Source organism: Anguilla anguilla, chromosome 15, assembly GCF_013347855.1.
Source record: "Anguilla anguilla isolate fAngAng1 chromosome 15, fAngAng1.pri, whole genome shotgun sequence".
Lineage (NCBI taxonomy): Eukaryota > Metazoa > Chordata > Actinopteri > Anguilliformes > Anguillidae > Anguilla > Anguilla anguilla.
The window spans coordinates 1,686,385-1,710,870 of record NC_049215.1 but is presented as its reverse complement, the minus strand read 5'-3'; the positions used below and the strand labels follow the sequence as shown (position 1 = coordinate 1,710,870).

Here is a 24,486-nt window from a genome sequence, read left to right as displayed (position 1 = left end):
TTCCTCAGAGACAGCATCCATCAATTGTACTTGATGTCACACTACGTTGTATTTCGGGGTGACTGGCCATCTTTAGAGGAACGCTTAGCTCTGTGGCTTTGAGATATCATTCGTACGATATTTGGGAAAAATAAAGCTCCAGCTAATAGTGGTCTGGCATCGGGTACCATACTTTAGGATAGTGGTCAGCGTAGTCGCCATTCAAGTATTTTTATTGATTCGATCCCTAACTCTCTTGTCATATTATAAGTCTGCAATGTAAAACCTGTGTAAGACCCTGGTCGATCCCATTTTGCCGATTTTTCATGAAACAGTTCATTTTTCATGTTAAGTGTCAGAAATGCTTCAGCTATAATCAAATAGCAACATATAAATCGTTAACTTTCCAGAAAATAACAGCGGTTTTCTTTAATACTATTCCAAAAATTAGCTTCCCTCTTCCATGTAGCTAGTCACTCTTGTTGGAGGGATAGCTACACATCATCACACACTGGCAGTAGGTTGGGAACGCGGAATCGAAAAAGTGCGTTCTCCTTTTCACCATAATGAAAAAAATAAGCATTTGTGTTAATTCAATCAAAAACTATTATAGCGAGAGTGACAGTGAAGCTGATGCTCGTATCAGCAAGAAATTCAATTTCAAGGATGGGTATGTAATACTGTGTGAGGGGTGTGTTGCACACTGTGATAAAGGCGTGTATCACTGTGTGAGGTGTGTAACATACTGATAGAAGTATGTAACACTATGATACTGTATTTGTGAAATACTGTGAAAACTGAGGGCCTTAATATTTTTATTGATAGTTTCTTCTTAAAATCTGTTATTGATAGGGAAATTTTAATCTTATTTTAAACAATTATTTATCATATTTCTTTCCAGATGAATCCATAAAAAGAGCCCAGCAGGCACTGAATACTCATCTGAAGAGGAAGTTTGAATGCATATTTGAAGGTTTAGCGAAGCAGAACAACCCAACCCTTCTGAATGAGATCTATACAGAGCTCTACATCACAGAGGGGGGAAGTGGGGGGGTCAATAATGAACACGAGGTCAGACAGATTGAGACATTCAAGAGACAAACCACACAGGAGACTGCAATTCTCTGCAATGACATTTTTAAGCCTTTACCTGGACAAGAGAAACCCATCAGAACTGTTCTTACAAAGGGCATCGCTGGCATTGGGAAAACCGTCTCTGTGCAGAAGTTCATTCTGGACTGGGCAGAAGGAAAAGCCAATCAGGACGTTGATTTCATCTTCACTCTTCCTTTCCGAGATCTGAATTTGAAGAAGGAAAGAGCATTCAGTCTGATGCAACTTCTGCAGCACTACTTTCCACAACTGAAAGAGATCAAAAGTGTTGAAGTTGATGAAGTCAAAGTGGTGTTTATCTTCGATGGTCTGGATGAATGTAGACTTCCTCTAGATTTCCAAAGCAATAAGGACTGCTTTGATATGACTGAGTCGTCATCAGTGGATGTGCTGCTGACCAACCTCATTAAGGGGAATCTGCTTCCCTCTGCTCTCCTCTGGATCACCTCCCGACCAGCAGCAGCCAATCAGATCCCTCCTGAGTGTGTCCACCAGGTGACAGAGGTACGAGGGTTCAGTGACCCACAGAAGGAGGAGTACTTCAGGAAGAGAATCAGAGATCAGAACAAGGCCAGCAGAATTATCTCACACATAAAGTCATCCCGGAGTCTCTACATCATGTGTCATGTACCAGTCTTCTGCTTGATTTCTGCTACTGTTCTGGGGACAATGTTGGGTAAAGTAGGGAGTGGAGATCTTCCCAAAACTCTGACTGAAATGTACACACACTTCCTGCTCATTCAGACTAATGCGAAGAATCAGAAGTATCATGGCACTGATGAGACAGACCCAAAGAAGATGTCAGCATCAGATGCAGAAATCATCCTGAAACTGGGGCAGCTGGCTTTTCAACAGCTGGAAAAGGGCAATCTGATATTCTATGAAGAGGACCTGAGAGAGAGTGGCATTGATGTCAGCGAAGCTTCAGTGTACTCTGGAGTGTGTACAGAGATCTTTAAAGAGGACTTTGGACTGTATCAGGAGAAGGTCTACTGCTTTGTGCATCTGAGCATTCAGGAGTATCTGGCTGCCTTGTTTGTATTTCAATCATGTGTAAAAGAGAACAGAAATTTACTCAGAGCAGAAGAATCAAAACCTCACAGTGCAGCAGTGCAGCTGTCTGAGTTACACAGGAGTGCAGTGGATCAGGCCTTAGAGAGTAAGAATGGACACCTGGACCTTTTCCTCCGATTCCTTCTAGGCCTCTCTCTGGACTCCATTCAGATGCTCTTCAGAGGACTACTGACACAGACAGGAAGCAGATCAACTGTACCAGACCTACAGGCACAGACAAAAGGCAGATCACGGAGCATTAAGAAAACAGTCCAGTACATTAAGGAGAGGATCAGAGAGGAATCTTCAGCAGAGAGGATCATCAATCTGTTCCACTGTCTCAATGAACTGAATGACAGCTCTCTAGTAGAGGAAACACAGAATTTCCTCAGATCAGGAAAACTTCCTGATAAAAAGCTGAAACCAGGCCAGTGTTCAGCTCTGGCCTTTGTGTTACTAGTGTCAGAGGAGGTCCTGGATGAGTTTGACTTGAAGACCTACAACACATCAGCGGCATGTCATCAGAGACTGCTACCAGTAATCAGGAACTGCAGGAAGGCCATGTGAGTATTATGTCATTAATAATGTAGATGATTGACAGTGCATTTTCACACTTTCTATTTCTAGTGAGAATAAATTGCAGGGCAAAAGAAAATTTGGTTAAAAAAAAGATTTCTGAATCAAGATGTTTTAACTCGTGCCCTCATTTAACGTCTTATATCCAGAACATAAGCAGCATCAAATGCAAAACCTCAGCACTTACCATATATGTTATTTAATTTACTATTATTATTTGCTAATTTAATACATTTACTAATTATTTGCAATGATAGCAATTATGAAATAAATAAGGAGTTAATTGATAGGCAGAGTAATCTGATCGATCAACCTTTGTCAGAACATACAATTCAAGCAGATTAAAATGAAGAGATGCTATATTAAGTTACAATATTAAGAAAAGGGGCCCTATTTTGATGACAGCATAGGCACAAACACACTTGGAATTGCTAGTGTCATATTTTTCAATTTCACCATGGTTGTTAGTTTTATGGTCTGTGGTTAATCTGCTTGTGTCAACATGAGTTTGTTGGTGCAATCAGGGATGAGTCAATAGAAACTTTCACTATGTGAGTTTGGTGTTGAGTAATGCGTTTGCAGTCAAACTGACCCATACCAGGATTTAACTTGTGCTATTTGGGCATTATAACTGTGCCACACATGTGAATCCATACACACATAACACAGATACAAGAAATATTTTGTTTATTTCAATTTAACTATTTTAAAGAAAAGTTGTATTGTTATTCAGTCCAATGCTGGCTATTTAGGCAGTGGAGTTAATTGTGTAAGCTACTTGAATGAGATAGGTGGGAGACCGGCATTACACCCCTCAGAAATTGTTTACAATGAGCCCAGAATGCACTGGAAACTTGCTTTTAATCATGTGTTTGGCTGGGCTAGGTCAATGATTGAGTGGACCTTTGGAATGTTGAAAATGCATTTTAGAAATTTGGATGGGTTGGGTGGTACATTACTGTACAGCCCTCAGAAAGTCAGTGCATTCTTTGTGGTGTGCTGTGTTCTACACTACATAGCCATATGCCATGGATGTGACATAGACCTCACAGAGGACACATTACAGGACTTTCATACGGAGAGAAGCAGAGTCGCATGTGACGATGGCTACAGAGATTACAGAGCACAGAGTGCACGAGAGAGCAGGGGCTGGTTGGCTGTGGAGCCGTTTCACTAGTGAGTGTTCATTCATCTTATCAAGTGCGTGTCTGAAATGAATGACACTTAGTTGAAGTAGAGAATTTTTTGTTTATTTTAAATGGTGGTGTGAAACACTATAAAATTTTTTTAAAAGCTGTAGTAAATCCAGACAAAATGTCTTCTTTCCTGTCCTCTGGTGCACAAGTAGCGGCAGCAGCAGGATGGAGAGGCCGACTGGAGGCTGTCTCTGCCAGCTGCCTCCTGCTCCTGGCCAGACTGGGAATATTCTCCCTGCGGAACTGTTCATGGGAACGCAACCATTTATTATACCTCTTAGCACTGACATTTGAACAGAAAATACACGTTCGTTTAAATATTAACAAAATAATTAATCAAAACTATTTAGTTTCATCTTCATTGGTTTGTAGAGGTCCTCATAACGATTGTAATAGTTCATAGTGTTGGGCAGAGAAAATTCTACCCTTAGAATAACTAGCATGATGAGGTATATCCATTTAAGAAATAGGACTTATTTCTGCAGAAAGAGTCTGGAACCTACACACAACAAGATGGATTTTTTTTTTTTTTTTTTAGCAAAAAGTGGTTAACAATAACATACATAATTCTACATCTGATTGGCACATGGTTAATACATATGCTTATCGTACGATTTAACAAAATTAATGATTGTCAGTGTCTAGTCATATAGCATGAATACTGAATAAGCACACGGTGACCTCTTAGTTTTCAGCGTTACACAAACAAAACTTTATATCGGATATAATAGTTTGGTTTTTATCGATCGGTTGCTTTCAGGGTCCTGGGCAGCATGGCATCATAGCCGATTTCTCCCTGGCAGGATGGCAGGGGGGAGGATAAGGAGGAAGGCCAAGCTCACCAGTTTGGACTTATAGAAATCCATTAAAGACAGTGAAAAAGAAAAAAAAAGACATGCACACACACAGCGCCTTTCATTGCTGCTAGTGTTTGACAGTCGTGCCTTGACTGAGAAAATAGGGTCCAATTAAACATAAAATTTAATAACACTGGCTCAACTACACAAACAAAAACAGAATTAGACAGTCCTGGAAATTAAGTAAAAGATAATCATGAAAGAAACGAATGAAAGACAAAACAAAACCACAGCTTGTCTCTCCCACATTAAAACTGATCAAAGCCAAAGACACACAGCTGAGAAGAAAGACAAAGCTGAGACAAGACCAAAGGCTCATGTTTGCTTAAAAAGTCAACACTTTATAGCCAATTTTTCAATCAACATTTGTCTTTAACTTGGACTTTGACTAGTAAATGCACTTTACACCTTTTCTTCGCAAACTCAGTTTGGTGAAGTTCTAGTTATGGCTGTGTTTGCCAAACTGTTTGTGAAGAAAAAACAATCCTTGCTTTAATTGTAGGTTTTAATAGTAAAATAAGAACAAATGTTGTTTGAATCCCATTCCTTCTATTCCTGGTCAATGCACAATTAATTAATTAATAATTAGAAAAGAATAAAGGAGAGACTTATCTATCCCCCTTTTTATATTTTCGTTTTAAGCCACTTTGCAAGATAAAACTTATTTTCAATGTTATGATTAAAATTATGTTATGTTTGGTTTGAGAGGGATACGTTTGGTTATTAATTAAATGTTTGTGTTTCTGTATTGGGAGACTAAACCAGGCAGTAAATGCTCCATGTTTAAAGGCCAGTAGCACCATCCTGGTCTCAGCTTTATTCTGCTGACCCAGAATCTCCAGCATAGTGCCTGTAGATAGAGTGAAAATAGGAAGGTAGAGGAATTGTAGGATATAATGGACGCCAGAGTGAAGTCTTCTCGAGGAACTGTTAAATTAGCCTCAAACCCCAGTGCCTGATCTCGAGTTAATTCTGCAGCTTATCTCAGAGAATCCATGATAACAGACGTTGTTTCCAGAGGTAGTTTGGAACTCTTCACTATACCAGCTCTTACAGTTGACTGGAGCAGCTCTAGCAGGAAAGACATTTAATGAACTTACTTGCCTCAGCCGGAGACTTGAAAAGGTGTTGTACATCATCGTGAGTGAGCTTGAGCGTGGCTGGGTATATTAGGAACGTCTGGAGACTGCGATCACAGGTTACTGCCAGCAGAGAAGAGAAGGCTCTGTGCCGCTGTGCTGTGTAATCGCTGAAGTCTGGATAAAAACTAATGACTATCTTGTTAAACTTCACTGGTGATTTCCTGGCGGCTTGCGAAATATGCTGTCGATCCGTGTACCCCAGCAGATTAATAATCAATGTTCCAGGCCTGTCTGCTGTTTTTGATCAGCTGCCATAGAAACGGTGAGCCCTCATTCCTTCTATAGTCCTGTCAGCCAGAGAGGGGAACCACTCTTTGAAGGAATTGGTAAGAAAACCAACCGGGTCTGATCCTTCAGAATTCTCCAGTAGGTTAACAATGAGAAGGTTGCATCACCTGCTCCTATCCTCCAGCTCCGCCATTTTAGCCTCAAGCTGATCCTGTTTGGCTGGGTGCAGCGAGGCAGCGGTTTCAGCTAGTTTAACTTTGGCTTTCAAACCGGCAAATTCAGCCTGTAGCTCTTTCATGCCGAGCGAATATTGAGAGATTTCAGCTCGTATGGACCGGGTTTCGTCCTTGATCTGGGAGAGCTGTGTCTCAAAATATTGTCTGTGTTTTTCTAACACAGCCTCTACAATGGCTGTTAGCATGATACAGGATTCCTTATTATGTCCCTTTCGGGGCGAGTCTTGCCTGAAAGGGTCTTTGTTTTTGAAGAAATGGACATATTTTATATATTGGTCAACAGCACCAATAAACTGTACTGGGAGTGAACAGTTAAGTTAGCCATTTGTAATGAAAACAGTTAAATAAAGAGGAGAGAGGGCAAGGAGCAAAATCACTAGGCAGATAAAGAAAAGGAACACACAAAGAACTTGTGATGCATACCCGCAATCCTCAAATGAAATTAATTAGGTACCAAGATAATTAAAGGGATATTTCACAAGTAATTTTGTGGAGCTTACCCCATTGTATTTGGATAGCGTGAATACTAGCAACTAGCTGTCCCTGTTAACCGTTAACGGCATCGCCGTTCCTCCTGCTTGTCCAGCTCCCAGTTCACTCCCATTCATTTTCAGGAAAGTAATCTTTTTAAAACATAAACTAACTACGAGAGATAATAGATCAATAAAAGAGAGTACTAATGTCAAACAATCCCTGTGTCTGTAGTAATAGGTCACCGATGAGAACTCGATACAGACTGTCTGATTGATATGGTAAAACATTGACCTGCATAGTAAAATGTTTCAGGCCTGTCACACATTCCAGTCTTCATCCATCTCCATTTTCCTGCTATGAACTCTAATGAAATCCATGCCTTTACCCCACTCTCTTTCACACCCTGACCTTTTGATGAAGGTGAGTTTTACTCCCACACACATGTGTGTACTGCAGGATTGTGGTGTTTCTGAAAGGATTGTGAATAAAATGACATTTCATTCTGCTGGTAGTACCGTTGCCTCAGCAAGAAGGTCCTGGGTTTGAATCCCGGCCTGGACCTTGCTGTAGTTAGCATGTTCTCCCGTGTTCATGTGGGTTTCCTCCGGGTACTCTGAGTATGTGTGAATGGTGAGTTAATATTGTGTGTGCCTTGTGATAGATTGGCGACCTGTCCAGGGTGTATTCCTGCCTCTCGCTTTGTGACCCTGACCAGGATAAGCGGGTATAAATAATAGATCGATGGACTAACACAAAGGAGAACGAGAGTCATGCAGCGACTGATTCCAACTTCAGACTCTTGTTCATTGACTTCAGTTCCTAGTGAACGAGTGAGTCATGCAGTGACTGATTCCAACTTCAGACTCTAGTTCCTAGTGAAAGTAATTTCACCTACTGTGCTTTGGATGTGAATTCCTACATGAACCCAGCACAGGCCTATGTTATTATGCGATTCACAGGACTTTCCATTACATTACATTACATTACATTACAGGCATTTGGCAGACGCTCTTATCCAGAGCGACGTACAACAAAGTGTATAACCATAACCAGGAACAAGTATGACGAAACCCCTAGAGAGAAGTACCGGTCCAAGTACAGGGAACAACCGCATAGTTCAACTTGGACCCTGATGGTTAAACTGATTAACACTAACAACGAGAACGGCAACAACGCAATCTATGGAAAAATAAAAATAAATAAAAATACAAGTAGTCGTTAAGACAGGCGCATCAACTAAGTAACCTATGAAACAGCTGCCTAGTTACAACCCTAAGTTTAGTCATTTACAGGGGGGAAGGGAGGGATGGAGAGAGGTGCAGCCTGAAGAGGTGGGTCTTCAGTCGTCGTTTGAAATTGTTCACAGTCTCAGCTGTTCTGACCTCCACAGGGAGGTCATTCCACCATCGTGGGGCCAGAACAGACAGGAGACGTGTTCTGGAAGTGCAGGTGCGAAGAGGGGGAGGTGCTAGGCGTCCTGAGGTAGCAGAACGGAGGGATCTGGCTGGCATGTAGGGTTTGAAACATGTAGGGTTTCCGAAACATTTATCCAATTTAAAAATGAATAGCCAATATAGGGCATATTTCTGTGCAATTCACTCAATTAGCATTTAGGGGTTAGCTCACAAATAAGTGGCACGAGGTTGATGACTGAATAATTTGCAATTAGCTGATGACAAGATAAATCGCTAATTTTTAAAAACTTTTTAAAACACATTAATTAGCAATGTGGGACAATTTCTTATGAATTCAAGCTTTATCCATGCAGATGTTATATAGTGGATCAAACTATCGAATCTAATTATCAACAAAGTGGTGATGAGTTCTTATAGCCTAACATATTATGTTTGAATAAAGGAAATGACTGCGGTTTTTTGCTTGAATTGAGACTGAACCTAGTTCACAACTCTGCCTCAGTGTTACCAGATGCCTGAATCAAATACTCCTAAAAAAAGTCCTCGAAATCGTCAATCAACTCTCATTCAAATTCCTCACAAATGTTCCCCCATATCTCATTTAAAATCCCCCTATCTATCATCGACTCCCATACGCCTTTACTGCACCCTGTCCCCCTCCCCCCCCTCCAGTTGGCTGCAGCGCACCCAAATACAGCAGCCTAAAACCGGCCGTGTTATGGTTTGGGCTGGGTTTCATTGAATTGGGCAGGTTTTACGTTGTGATTGGGCTGGAAACTGTCAATCTGATCTGGCAACACTGTTGAATTGAAATCATTAGGTTTATTGTTTCTTTTATACAATCATTTATGCTGATTTTAATGAAGAGTGCCAATAATTCTTCTTTACTTGAATACATTAACTCTTCTTTGTAGACTGAACAACTGCAACCTCACACGGAAGTCCTGTGATATTGTGGCCTCAGCTCTCCAGTCATCAAACTCACCCCTGAGAGATCTGGACCTCAGCTACAATAACCTGGGAGATTCAGGAGTGGAGCTGCTCTGTGCTGGTCTGAGGAGTCCAAACTGTAAACTACAGAGACTGGGGTGAGTAGTGCTGTGTATTGTGTGATCTTAACTAAATATAATTTGTGATTATGGTTCTATTCAGTGAAATATTAAAACGCTCTTTCTCTCTGTTTACTCCTCTGTCCACCAGCATTCTTTCTTTGCCATACATACCTTACTCCTCTATCACAACAAGCAAATAAAAGCAGGATAAAACCTTTTGAGGGTTGCCAGGTTTGTGGTTCTGAACAGAATTTAAGGTTTCGGTGGAGTCTGTAGTATCAGGTGATGACTGGATGCTGAATGTCTGATTGACATGGTAAAAGATTGACCACCTGTATAGTAAAATGTTTCAGGTCTGTCACACATTGCAGTCTTCATCCATCTCCATTATTCACTACCTGCTATGAACTCTAATGAAATCCATACATTTACCCCACTCTCTTTCACACCCTGACCTTTTGATGAAGGTGAGTTTTACTCCTTCATCACACACCTGAGTGTGCTGCAGGATTGCGGTGTTTCTGAAAGGATTGTGAATAAAATGGTCTTATTCTGCTGGTAAAGCCAGGCATTAACTCGCCGGCAGGGTATGCGTGTACATCACGGTGGGAGAGTGTCCATCTGAACAACATGTGAGCTGCTGTTTAGATGCAGTGTTACATCGTTTAGTTTAGTCACTCTTCTGTGTCCCAAGTTATAGTCTGGATATTATACCATTGTAAGCAGTCATGCTGTGTGGAATAGTCTGATTCAGAGATCAATTTTCTGGCTCTAGCTGATATCATCTAAAGAATAACATCATTTACAGGAGTTTTTCTTAGATAAGTATTCTAATAACTTTCAAATGCCCCCACTTATAAAAATTTTTGTGCAGTTTATATTACTCCACAAGGTCTACCAAACATGTTGATAAGGGGTTTTAAAAGAAAAAAATGACTTAATAAATCAGGCTTTTATTGTCATTGTTATTATCATGGTTACAATAATAATTGTAACACAATAATTAACCTGTTATATTCGCAAAAGCTGCGAGAATAAAATGAATGGATGGATTATAGGGCAAGGACACGCAGAAAGTAGGTGCAATGTGTGGAATTTTCAGAAGACACCACGCTTTTAAAAATCTAGTGTCTACCAGCAGGAACAGTCAGTGGCAATAAGCAGTTGTGGTGTTCTCATACAGCCACTAGATGGCGCTGCAGTGTAATTCCAGTTGATGCCGTGGTAAAGTTGCATTGCTGGGAGATCGTGCCAGATGAACTGAAGTGTGGCACAGCTCGTACACGGCTCCGGCACTGTTTCAGCTGTTAGCAGGTACAATATCGCAGGTCTGACCAATAATATCATGACTGGTTAGATAAAACCTTCATGTTATTTTATATACTGGTGTATATATTTAAGTTGTCTGTGACAGTTAGCTGCTTAGTTCCTCACTGGCTCCGCTAGCTAGGTTGGTTCATGAAGTAACGTTAAGGTAGGTTGTGCCGGCTAGTAGCTAGCTAACTCGTGCCTGTGAGTCAAAGCGAAAGCTGAACTTAGAAGAACGGCAACAAGTGTCAACTTGAGGGCCATGTTGTTTGATGAAAATGGTTTGCGCTTATTGTTTGATGAAAACGATTGCGTTTATAGTAACCACTGTTTTGAATACAATTCAATAGTTAGCTAGCTAGCTAGCCAGCCGGGATAAGCATGCCTTGAGACGTTATGTCTACATTGCGCGACCACACCATTTAAAAAGCAAGACACTGTTAGGGAGATTAATTTGATTGACTTATGGTTTCATGCAGTTTTATTAAATAATGTGATGACAAAAATGACCAAAATTGGTGCTAACTGTATATGGTATAAAACGAGAAGGAACTATTTTTTCTTGATAGAATGATTGTTTTCATAGAATTAACGACCAGAGGTTTTTGCTTAAAAACGGTGCAAATGGAACCCAACCAGAGTTCTGCTTGACAATGGTAAAATAATATGCCCAAACGCCCGCGGAAGAATATTTCACTTTCTGATTAAAGCGATAAAAATCAATAAATATAAAAGTAACCATATATAGTCATTGTTGGTAACCTGTTGTATGTGGAATAAACCCATCCGGGATGTCCCGTTATTGGAAAATAATGTAGCCTACTTCGGGGCTGGTTAAGCGACCCTTAATTATTTTTAATTATTCCAATAACGGGACAGCCCGTCGTGGTTTAGGTCTACATATCATATTACAACACAAAAGATGAATATAAAAAAGGGGCCAAGTGAACGATAGGGAAAGACACATCTAATCACTGCGGGCTCTGGATGAGAATGAACCTCGTGTGTGCATAATGTGCAAGCGGCCAAAACCAGACTTCGTTTTTGAAGCTCATTTCCTGGTGTTGTAGTTCCTGGTTGCTCACTAGCGCCACTACGGATGGCTCCAGTATAGGTGTTTTCATATCCGGTTTCCATGTAAGTCTACGGTACAAATGCGATCAAAATACAAAGTCAATATTTTTTTCTCAAAAGAACAAATAGTCATAATAGGTGTACTTTATTGGTCTTATGACTGTCCATGGGTCGATTTCATGATTTATTGCGTCATTTGGGCACAGTGCCAATATTTGTTCTGGACCAATGAGGTACAGCTTGCGTCACTTCCGGATTACTGCGGAGGACTCAGCTACAGTATTTTTTACAGTCTCTGATAATGTGTCACTAGAATTAGCATTTTTGATCATGGTTATCTGTGGAGCTGGTCGTCCAGCAGTCTTGATCCTCACCTGCTGCGTAATCCAAACTGTGGAATGGCTGTGACAACAAGTAATCCACAAGATGTTCTTCCCCATCCCACTCTCTGCGTCTGCGTCCATGCCTCTCTGTGACCCCCTCACTCACGCTGCTGTTAATTGCCTCGTTAGCAATAGCAGCACCACTCCCCTCAAAATCCATTCTCGCCGTTAGCTCAGTCCTTCAGGGCTGCTACAACAAGATAACTGTTGCGTTGGCTAACGCAAGTAGCTAGCTACTGCTCGATAAAAAAGGGAAACGTAAATCTGAAAAAAGGAAATTTGTACAACCTCCTCTGCCTCTATGGACCAGCCTCCTCTGGTTGAAAAGGCTTAAATAAAATGTAATTTTTTAGTGATGTGTGTTAAAAGTAGTTCGCAATTTGCACGTTATAATACAATACAGTGGTAGAGAATTGAAGATGAAATTTGGAAATTATCATTGGACCAACGCGATGTCAATATTGTATTCTGGTTGTTGATTGGTTGGGGAGGACGTCCTCCTATGCAGCATCATTTTACGTGTTTTGGCCAATAACAGATTAGCATGAAAAAAATGAAGTACATTAAATTGATGTAAGATCCCGCTATTTTTTACAGTCTCTGTCCCGCCCTAAGGAGGACAGCAGGAGCCCGTCCTCCTCTGCCCCCCACCACCGCTTCACACAGACTGCCCTTTCCCCTCTTGCCTGCAGGTGTCGCTATTGAACCATTTTAATCATAATTTAAATAATGGATTTTTTCCAAAGAGAGAAAAAATATTTTTAAAATGATATTGAGATTTGGTAATGGTTTATTTCAACCAATTACTCTTTTTTTATATTTTGATCTCCCTCTTGCCTCTCAAAAATAGAAGAGGAGCAACCTCCTCTGTGTCTATGGACCAGCCTCCTCTGGATAACAGTAATTATTTAGCTAATGGGTTCTACTTGTACATTAACAGTTATATTTATCTATTCATAGTGATGAATATTGAGCATCTTTGAAATGTATAGACGTTTATGAACTGAAGAACATGCCAGGTGAGGTAAAGTGCACCACAAAAATGCTGTTTTTTGTGTTTGCAGATTAAATTAATATGTTTGCAAATCAGATAAATTAATCACATGGAAAGGGTTATTAGAGCCCAGTAATTGCCTTAGACTTTTGTAGATTAGTCAGAATACTTTATGAACTTAATTTACACACACCCCTCCCTGTTTTTGTGTGTACATTTCAGAAATGTGTAGGTACATATATATCAACTGCCAAGGTGTACAGTGTCACAACTGTGAATTTGTGCGTGTGTGTGTGGTGTGTGTGTGTGGTCTCTCCACAGGCTGGGTTGGTGTAATCTCACAGAGGGCTGCTGTGATGTGCTGGCCTCAGTCCTGCGTTCTCCTCACTCAGAGCTGAGGAATCTGGAGCTCAGAGACAACGAGCTGCAGGATTCAGGAGTGATAGCGCTCTCTGCTGGACTGGAGGAACCACACTGTAAACTGCAGAGACTGGGGTGAGTACCAACACACACCCCTTCAATAAATTAGGGCTACAATGTGACTAAATACAACACTGATGTCAATGTTTCTAATGTGAAAACAGACACTCCACAGAACTGAAACGGCATGTTCCTGTTCTTCCTCTTGGTAGAATTCGACTCTACACAAATGAATGAGGAAAATGAATTAGTCCTGTTTACACAGTGGGGTGTAAACTCAAATGTGTTTGATAATGACTCATTCCACATTCATGTTATTTTAGTTTGACACACACAGCCTTGTTAGTTTATATTATATTACATTACATTCATTTGGCAGACGCTTTTATCCAAAGCTATGTACAATAAGTGCATACAAAAGGTAACTGGAACAACTACAAAACACAGGTCCGATAAGACACAATACTTTGTACAGTTATTCATAGCCATGAACACATTAAGCCCAGTTCACACAGTGAACATTACTCTGACCTAACCTATGCTAAGTCAAACTAGGAGGCATTACAAGCAACAACATCTAGACAATGATACAAGGCACAATAAGTGCTGGATGGAGGTACATGTAACATCAGTGGCACGGGAGGTACATGTGTAGAAATAGGGGGGTTTAAGTGATAGAAATGATCTACAGAGTGGTGATAATTAGTTAGTCCAGGTATAGTCTGAAGAGATGCATCTTCACACCACGGCGGTAGATGGGTAGTGAGGGAGAGGTTCATAGAGGAACAGGGAGTTCGTTCCACCACTGGAGAGCTAGGGTGGAGAAGCTCTGTGGTAGACACTAGATAGAACCCTTTACCCGGATGGCAGGGAGTGCAAGGCAGTGGTCAAGTGGGCGTATAGGATTTAATCATGTGCTGCAAGTAGACGAGAGCCATCCTGTTGGCTGCAGTGTAGGTGAGGGTCAGGACTTTGAACCTGAACCTGGCAGCGACTGGTAGCCAGGGGAGTGACGTGGGAGAACTTTGGAAGGTTGAAGACAATTAATGTGTGTAAGGTGTGTAACACACTGCTATGTGTTTGACACACACAGCCCTGTTAGCTTATATTAATGTGTGTAAGGTGTGTAACACACTGCTATGTGTTTGACACACACAGCCTTGTTAGTTTAGATTACGGAGTGTAGCACAGTGGGTAAGGAACTGGACTTGTAACCGGAAGGTCGCAGGTTCGATTCCTGGGTAAGGACACTGCCGTTGTACCCTTGAGCAAGGTACTTAACCGAAATTGCTTCAGTATATATCCAGCTGTATAAATGGATACAATGTAAAATGCTATGTAAAAAAAGTTGTGTAAGTCGCTCTGGATAAGAGCGTCTGCTAAATGCCTGTAATGTAATAAAATGTATTAATGTGTGTAAGGTGTGTAACACACTGCTATGTGTTTGACACACACAGCCCTGTTAGTTTATATTAATCTGTGTAAGGTGTGTTTGTCCTTCTCTCTGCAGGCTGTCAGGCTGTAGAGTCACACAGAGAGGCTGTGATTCTCTGGCTTCAGCTCTGTGTTCAAACCCCTCACACCTGAGAGAGCTGGACCTGAGATACAATCACCCTGGAGACTCAGGAGTGAGAGCGCTGTCTGCTGCTAAACTGGCCACACTCACACTGCTGTAAGTACAGGGAGTTTCCACACTGTACCTCACACACACAAACAAACTGTAGGGGAATCAAGATGTTCCCAAAAACAGGTAAAATGACCGTTAGCCCAGGAAGAAGCAGATCAAAAGTTTGTAGTAAAAACAGGAAGATTTAATACGCAGCCGGCCACGGGAACAACTCAGCAAGGAAGTTCAAAATAGTATTGGTGGGTGATCAGATTTATACAGTTTACAGTAGACTGGTATTTGCATATTGTGGAATTATATTGTTGAAAGGGAGCACTGTCTCTGATTGGTGATAGAGGCTGTGCTTCCTTCCGATTGGACCATTCAAATTCAAATCCATCCTACCTATTCAAACAGGTACCATTCACATTGAAATTGAATACAACAGGGGGGCTCACCCCCTTCCCCCCTGGGGCCCAGCGGAAACTTCCCAAGCGCAGAATACACAAAACTGTCTGTTTCCCAACAATACACACACACACACACACACACGCACACCTGAGAGCTGGACCTGAGATACAATCACCCAGGAGACTCAGGAGTGAGAGCGCTGTCTGCTGCTAAACTGGCCACACTCACACTGCTGTAAGTACAGAGAGTTTCCACACTGCACCTCACACACACACACACACACACACACACACACACACACACACACACACACACACACACACACACCTGAGAGAGCTGGACCTGAGACACAATCACCCAGGAGGCTCAGGAGTGAGAGCGCTGTCTGCTACTAAACTGGACACACTCACACTGCTGTACGTAGAAAGAGTTTCCACACTGCACCTCAGACACACACACATACACACAGAAGGGTTTGGGGGGGGGGGGGGGGGGGGCATGGTGAGCATTGTACAAACCAGCGTTACCCAAGAGGGGATCTCCAGTGGAGGGTGCTGCATGGGATCACTGCAGTAAATAAGATGTGGTTGTTGTAGTTAGGGGTTTGATCAGGGACACAGTGATGATGGAGTTTCAGTATTACAAAGCAATGGAGAACCTGAGTGTGTTTCAGAGTGTGTGTTATAAGGGTGTTTAATGTTCAGTGGAGGGAGAGGAGCTATTTTTGCCCATGGAATAGGGTGAGGGAATGGAATAAGTGTCCTTTGTGACAGATTTGTGTTTTTTTCATGTGATCTTGGTTTTGTGTTTTATTGTGTCTTTGTTTTTTTTATGTGATGTCATTGGTGTGTTGAGAGTGGAAATAAAGGATGGTTAAAATTCAGAATTCTGTTCTGCTGTTCTTACAGTATGGACCATGGAGGAGAGAACAGGACCAAAACAGGACCCAGGAAATGTGAGTTTGTATCGACACAGAACACTTTCCATAGATACACACTCTGCTGTGTGTGTGTGTGTGTGTGTGTATGTGTGTGAGAGAGTGACTTCTCTCTTACACACATAAACATACAAACAAAAACACACATGTACACAAACACACACACAGAGGTACTATGACAGCTTTCTCTCTCACACACATAATGAGGTGAATATTAATAATGATAATTAATCTCATTAATGTCTCTGGTGTGCAGACGGCTGTCAGCTCACACTGGATCCAAACACAGCGAACAGAGAGCTGTCTCTGTCTGAGGGGAACAGGAAGGTGACACACACACCGGAGAGAGAGGAGCAGCCACATCCTGATCATCCAGAGAGATTTGAGGTCTGGTCCCAGGTTGTGTGCAGAGAGAGTTTGTGTGAGCGCTGTTACTGGGAGGCTGAGTTCAGTGTGTCTGAGAGGGGACAGGTTTATATAGCAGTGACAGATAAAGGAATCAGCAGGAAAGGAGAGATTTCTGAATGTGAGTTTGGATGGAATAAAAACTCCTGGGGTCTGAGGTGCTTTAACCCCAGTTACTTTGATAAACACAGTGCCTCTGATAAACACAGTGACTCTGATAAGCTCAAATACTCTGTCTGGCACAATAAGAACCAAACACACATACCTGCCCCCCCCTCCCCCTACTGCAGAGCAGGAGTGTGTGATGATGATGATGATGGTGCTGGTAGAGGAGTGTGTGTGTACAGGGTGGGTGTGTGTGTGGACCGTCCGGCCGGCACTCTGTCCTTCTACAGCGTCTCTGACTCCAACACACTGACCCTCCTGCACATGCTCCACACACACTTCACTCAACACACACCCCTCTGTGCTGGATTTAGAGTGTGTCACTCCTCAGTGTCCCTCTGCTCACTAACGTAGAGACACACACATGCACACACACACACACACACACACTCATATACACATACACGCACACACACCACGCTCATATACCCACTCACACACACACACCACACACTGATATACACATCCACACACACACTCTCACACACACCCTTTCTCTCTCACACTCACACTCATGCACACACACTCACAAATACACACTCTTATGTACACACATGCACATGCACTCACACACCTATGCACGCACACACTCGTGCACACACACACACTCTTACACACACATACACACTCTCACACCCAGTCACTCACACACCCAATCACACACATGCACACAGACACTTGCACACATGAACACACACAATCTCTCACACACACAAACACACACATTCACCAGTGCACTCTCACGCGCACACACACATGCTTGCATACGTACACACGCTCATAACCGTATGCACACACACACACACACTCTCTCTCATACTCAGTCACTCACACACACACCCTCTCTTTCTCACACACACACACACTCACATCCACAGTGACACACACGTTCACACAAACACATGTACGCACACACACACAAACTCATGCACTCACACACATACATGCATGCAGAGAGACAAACATGTCTCAACACACACTCCTCAGTGTCCCTCTGCTAACTGGAGTAGAGACACACACACATGCGCACGCACACAAACATGCACACACATTTATTTTTTTGTACATTTTAATACATTTAAATTTCAAATGTTCGGGGTGTGTTTATGTACTTTTGATTATTAAAACATTAATATAACATTGACAGTAATAATGCCAAAAGATGGCAGGGTAAAATGTTTTTGAAGTAATAATTCTGTCTCCAGTATCTGCATCTTTTTTAAAAGAAGCCAGTGGCAAACTCCTGCACTTAAATGTGCATTTTACTAGTTTTTACAGTTGCTTTCATTCATTTTCACCAGAGTTCCAATGTGAAAATTTCTGTGGGCAAATGCAGCTGATAGGAAGAATGCAGAATGATCACTGCAGTGTACTTATTTCCTTTCATTACTGTAAATAATGATGGATTGAGTTTCCTTATTAATTCTGTTGGGATTGTTTTTTTTGTTTGTTTTTTTTTTGTTGCTTCAATTTTCTGTATTTTCAGACAATAACATGCAATGATTAAACCTGAATTATAAAAATATCAGATGTGTTGGTGTTATGATTTATTATTGTGTGATGTATTGAACTCCTATGATGCAGTAGTACTTATTTCATATTCTGTATGGGATTATGTTTGGGCTCAATATGAGTAGATCAGCATGGGGCTAAAATCTGCACAGTTGAAGCAATGACATTCATCTACAGTAGTGGAAATAATCCATTATAAGAAAAGTTGTGTAGTGTCTGATGAATGCTTGCTTTTGTTACTGTAGTGTAACCACAACTCAATACATTTTGAAAAGCCACTGCTTGTCTGTTGAGCTAGTATATTTGTTACCTCTCAAAGAAATGGTTTTCCTGTAGTTTTAACCTGGACCTGCTGCACATCAGTTCATTGGATCAGACCACTAAGCCAAAATCAAGGCAGAAGTGTGGTTTGCATGACATCCAGTCTCTGAGATGTTCCTGAGACCCTGCAGTTTTTCTCATTTTTTCAGATGCATTTCTAATATCTGCAGTCACACATTACAAATGCATTACAGTATGTTATGATTGCTTTGGCTCAATGTGGAAAACTCAATTTGCCAAACTGACTGGCAAAATTCTTACCCTAAGACACTAATTGCAGTACCTACTCACAATGTGCACAACTCTAAATCACACTCAGTTTTCACAACACAGTCGTCTCGTATTAGTACAATGTTCCAATGCTTATTGCTAGACATGCAGATTGTGAAATGAAGTCAAGATGTTTGCAATCCTGTCTCACTTCCAGCAACATTGCCCAGGTGAGTCGCATTGCAGCATGATTGGTAATCCCAACATAAAAGGCTGTTTTACAGCACTACAGTCAGCAGTGATACTGCAGCAGAAATACTGCTGTATCAAATTAATTCAGAGCCGCAGTGATTGACCATATCATAAATCCAGGCATGACAATGGGAGAAGCTGGAAGGATTGTAATGCCAAACTTAAAAATGTGAACAGTGGTATCTAATAAGAGGTTTTGGACTGAACATTGATAAGTCAATAATTTACTGCAAAATGTGATACTGTCATTACATTACAGGATTGTTGTGTTGGTGTCATTTTTTATATTATTTATGTTCTGTGACGAGCCTGTAAGCCATGCTAATCATTTTTATTAGAGCCCGCGCAACTCTGTTTTTCCAAAATGTCGGCTTATTCCACATGGGGGGAAATTGCATTTGTCTTCCTGTGGCAATGTCTGTTCTGATAATGTGATTATTTTTCTTCTATCAGATAAGGCCTGCTGGTGCAAGTTTGTAATGTTACATTTGTATGTGTTATTTTTAGTGTTTACGTGTGAAATGTCTGGAGTGTAAATGTTTCTGTTTAAACGATTGGTTGAATAACAAATATCACCGCTATTTTCACCGACCATGTTAAACGTACTCACTTGCGCGTCTCAGCTCCGAAGGCATGCTGATGATAAACCCATATTCCAATCTGTTTGAAATGACACAAATTCTGCCTAGTTTGTTCAAACATCAGACATTTTTTTAACTACATATTGTTTATGCCCTGCAACTGAACAAATTGGATGTGCCCATTCTACTGTACAATCTCCTTTGTAAGCTAAGAAGTTCCTTTCAGCTGACTACATCAGAATCTGTACTACTGGCGTTTTATGAGAGCTTAAAATGTACAACATTGTTAATCAGAAATTATATCTGGGTGAGTAAATTGGTGGATATGCTGTAGAACATAGTTTGTCATTGATTTATAAGTATACCAGTATATCCTGGGCTTTCACTGATGGTTTAATTGTGGTACATATAGCAGTGGCCTGATATGCATTCTGTGTTTGCAGTTTGCTTCTACCTGACTGCTTCCCCCCAGCAGGGAAACAGAGGGGCACAACCCCCCCAGCAGGGAAACAGAGGGACACACATTCCCCCAGCAGGGAAGCAGAGGGGCACAACCGCCCCAGCAGGGAAACAGAGGGACACAACCTCCCCCAGCAGGGAAACAGAGGGACACAAACCCCCCAGCAGGGAAACAGAGGGGCACAACCCCCCCCCCCCAGCAGGGAAACAGAGGGGCACAACCCCCCCAGCAGGGAAACAGAATGGCACAAACCCCCAGCAGGGAAACAGAGGGGCACAACCCCCCTAGCAGGGAAAGAGAGGGACACAAACCCCCCAGCAGGGAAACAGAGGGGCACAACCCCCCCAGCAGGGAAACAGAGGGGCACAGAAGACTCTGGGTCATCCCACCATGGATGGCGCAGGAGAGGTAGCAGGTTTTAGCAGTTTGCTAAGGTGGTCTGGGAGGATGGACAGCATGGGAAAGTGTGGAGGACCGATCGCTCAGTGGATCAGACTGGTGGAAGATACCACAAGCCAGGCTTAGCTTCCTGATCAGGGCCAATTATGACACGCTGCCTTCTCCTCAGAACCTGCACAAATGGTTTGGTGCGGATGAGACCGTCCGCTCTGTGCTGCCCCCAAACGCAGCCTGTGGCACATTCTGTCAGACTGTGAGACGGCTCCAGCACAGGGACACAGAACAGGCCTCCAGCACAGGGACACAGAGCAGGCCTCTGGCACGTTCTGTCAGGCTGTGAGACAGCTCCAGCACAGGGACACAGAGCAGGCCTCCAGCACAGGGACACAGAGCAGGCCTCCAGCACAGGGACACAGAGCAGGCCTTCAGCACAGGGACACAGTGCAGGCCTCCGGCACAGGGATACAGAGCAGGCCTCTAGCACAGGGACACTGAGACAGCTCCAGCACAGGGACACAGAGCAGGCCTCCAGCACAGGGACACAGAGCAGGTCTGTCAGGCTGTGAGACGGCTCCAGCACAGGGACACAGTGCAGGCCTCCAGCACAGGGGTGCTACAGATGGGGGTATGACCAGCTGCTGTGGAAGCTTCCGGAAATACTGGAGACCAGCAGACAGGAGGCAAGCAGAGACCTCTCCTGTGAAAGAGCATCAAACCCACTTTGTGAGGCAAGCAGAGGAGGAGGGGACCGTAGGACACAAAGGTGGGAGTAGAGCCCTGGTTCCAGGCAGAGGGTGGAGCATGCAAGTAGATCTCAATCCACAGCTCCATTTCCCAAATGAGATCAGCACAGAATCCCTGTGGCCTAGCATGGAGACGTGGTCTACTCGGGTGAAGGTGGTGCTCCTTATATGGAGACGTGGTCTACTTGGGTGAAGGTGGAGCTCCTTATATGGAGACGTGGTCTACTCGGGTGAAGGTGGAGCTCTTTATATGGAGACATGGTCTACACGAGCGAAGGTGGTGCTCCTTATATGGAGACGTGGTCTACTCGGGCGAAGGTGGTGCTCCTTATTTGGAGACGTGGTCCACTCAGGTGAAGGTGGTGCTCCTTATATGGAGACGTGGTCTACTCGGGCGAAGGTGGTGCTCCTTATATGGAGACGTGGTCCACTCAGGTGAAGGTGGTGCTCCTTATTTGGAGACATGGTCTACACGGACGAAGGTGGTCCTCCTTATGGCCGTTTGAGCACCAACTGGCAAAGTGGAGTCAAAGTGAAAGTGAAAGTGAAAGTGAAAGTCACTGATCATAACACTGCATGAAAAACAGCCCACATTGCAGTTCCAACTATATAATACCATTTATCTCATTACTAAAGCAGTTGTCTTATTATGCATTTATATCACAAACAGGCCTGTTGTAGATTAATCTGTATTTTTCACCCATTGAACTTATCTAACTTGTGTGGTAACATGCATATCTGTTAAGGTCAGTTAACTACATGTGTCACACTTGTTTCCTGTGAAAATTTGGCAGGTCTATTTTTATAATTTGTCACCGATTTGTCACTAGTTTTGCTGTAAATCTAAATACTAATCTATCCCTTTTCTCCGTAAAAGAAGTCAGCTCGATATTCTCCCTGTTATCATTTTTATCAGAACTAGTCAGCCAATTTGGCAGAGCTGGCCTTCTGGATCAGTTTGAGCCTCTCTGTGTCCCTGGAGTAGAGGCTTCCAGCCCAGCACACACAGGTGTAGAACAGGACACCAGCCACAATGATCTGGTAGAACATGGCCAGCATCCTGCTACACACACCGAAGGCGCGTTGCCTCCCCAGAAAGAAAAGCCTTCAGTCTAGTAGGGCCTCCAAAGACACAGTATCAAACCATCTGTCTATGTGTGTGCGCGTGCGTGCGTGTGTGTGTGTGTGTGTGTGTGTGTGTCTAATGTAACATTTTTTCTAAAGATCTGAAACTATGGACTAATATAGGAAATCAGGATGGGGGAAAATATTTTTCATGGCACTGTACAGGTTTTCTTTAACAGGCTTTAATACAAGGGGCACCAGGAAGACACACACTACACAGTTTGCAGAGGAATTCTCAGAAGTTTGCTAATGACACACACCAGTATGGAGTATAATATATTAACAGGAACCAGCTCATCTGAGTAAATTTTTCCGTGTTGTAATTACATCAAACACCCATGTGATAGAGCCAGAGCCATGACATGACCTTATGTTTAATCTTAAAAGGAACTCCATCTGTTAAGACAGGTAGGCCTTAAGATGGTGTAAATGCCTTCAATTATATAAACATGTCATAAAAACAACATAAAAGATTTTAGTTATTTAAATAAAATACAAATTGACTCGTAGGTCGCCATTGTTATTACCGTCACAATGCACTCTGGGTAGTGACTGTTTGGGACTGTTTAGGTAGTGTTATAAAGACGAGACCGAACACCATGTTAGCTGATAACAAGCTTTAGTCAAGGCAATGGGGCAGAGGGGCTAAAATAACAAGCAAACCCCCAAAGCAGGCTGGGAAACTACGTGGCTTTACGTAGGGTTTTCTACCACTAACATCCAGTAGGTGGCACTGTAATACCACCCATAACATCTCCCTTTTCTTTAAGTTAACAAAACTTTTAACAACAAATTGATAACTTAACCAAAGACATGGTAATACAAGTCAATGTAAGCATGGCCTGGATCTGAAAAGCAATTAAACAGCCCTTCTTATCCTCCTCTCCCCACCTTTTTTTTCCCCTTCCTCAACAACCCCCAAATAGTCCAAACACTGAACGGTAGAAACAGTCCAGTCTGCTTTCCCTCTCTCTCTTTTTTTTTTCTTCTTTTCTACACAGGCTCTGTAGCTGACAGTCCATGTAAACTTACAGGTTCAGTCTGTTGGGAGGTTGTATCTGACGGCCATATCGAGAGAGAGCAGGGGAATGGGGTGCCGATGGGACTGCAGACGTGTCCAAAGTCTGTGGTGGGCCAGGGGCAAGCAGACTGCTGTAAAGCCTGCTGGGAGTATGTTGAGGATAGGACATGCATGCCCTCTCACCCCCCGTCATTTCACTCGGTGGCTGAAACCCACTGAAACCCACTGCATTCAGGGGAAGGCCCCTCTGACCCCACTATAGGGTTTTGTGATGGCATTGACTCGGCCTTACGTAGATCGACCCGACTGCAATGATAGAAGGAGCCCTCGACCTCCACCAGATATGATCGTGGAGCCACCTTCCGTAGACACACTCCCTGCAGCCAGGTGCCTGTCCTGTCCCCTGGCAGTGGCTTCATCCGAACTGCTTCTCCCACTGCAAGCTCAGGAAGGTCCTTTGCAGTCCTGTCGTAGATGAGTTTAGAGACTTGTCTCCTGTGTCTCAATTTGTCCACTACATCCGTAATGACCCGTGGCACAAGAAGAGCGTGAGCCGCTGGCAGAGCTGACTTCAGATGTTGTGACATCAGTCGTTGGGCAGGACTGCTGTCCATACCCTCTGTTGGGGTGTTTTGCCATTGTAAGATTGCCTTCCAGGCATCCTTGCCTTCCCGAAGTGCTTTCTTGCTTCTTTCAAGTTCTTTGCGATTTTGACAGCTGCTTCCGCCTTTCCGTTAGCCTTGGGATGCCTTGGTGAGGAAGTGATATGTTCAAACTCCCACTCCACAGCAAATTGGCGGAACTGAGTACAGGCAAACTGGGGTCCGTTGTCTGAGAT

At 42.8% G+C, this 24,486-nt stretch overlaps 1 protein-coding gene across 1 annotated transcript in view; it reads left to right on the top strand.

Moving 5' to 3' along the window:
- LOC118213917 (NACHT, LRR and PYD domains-containing protein 12-like) overlaps positions 1-9,871 on the top strand; it is a 33,296-nt gene extending 23,425 nt beyond the window's left edge. Inside the window, exons 9-10 of the mRNA XM_035393150.1 lie at positions 881-2,708; positions 9,184-9,871. Of these exons, the coding sequence (XP_035249041.1) occupies positions 881-2,708; positions 9,184-9,361 (2,006 nt within the window). The 3' untranslated portion in view covers positions 9,362-9,871. The remainder of the gene's footprint in view (positions 1-880; positions 2,709-9,183) is intronic.
- The last annotated feature ends 14,615 nt before the right edge of the window (positions 9,872-24,486 follow it).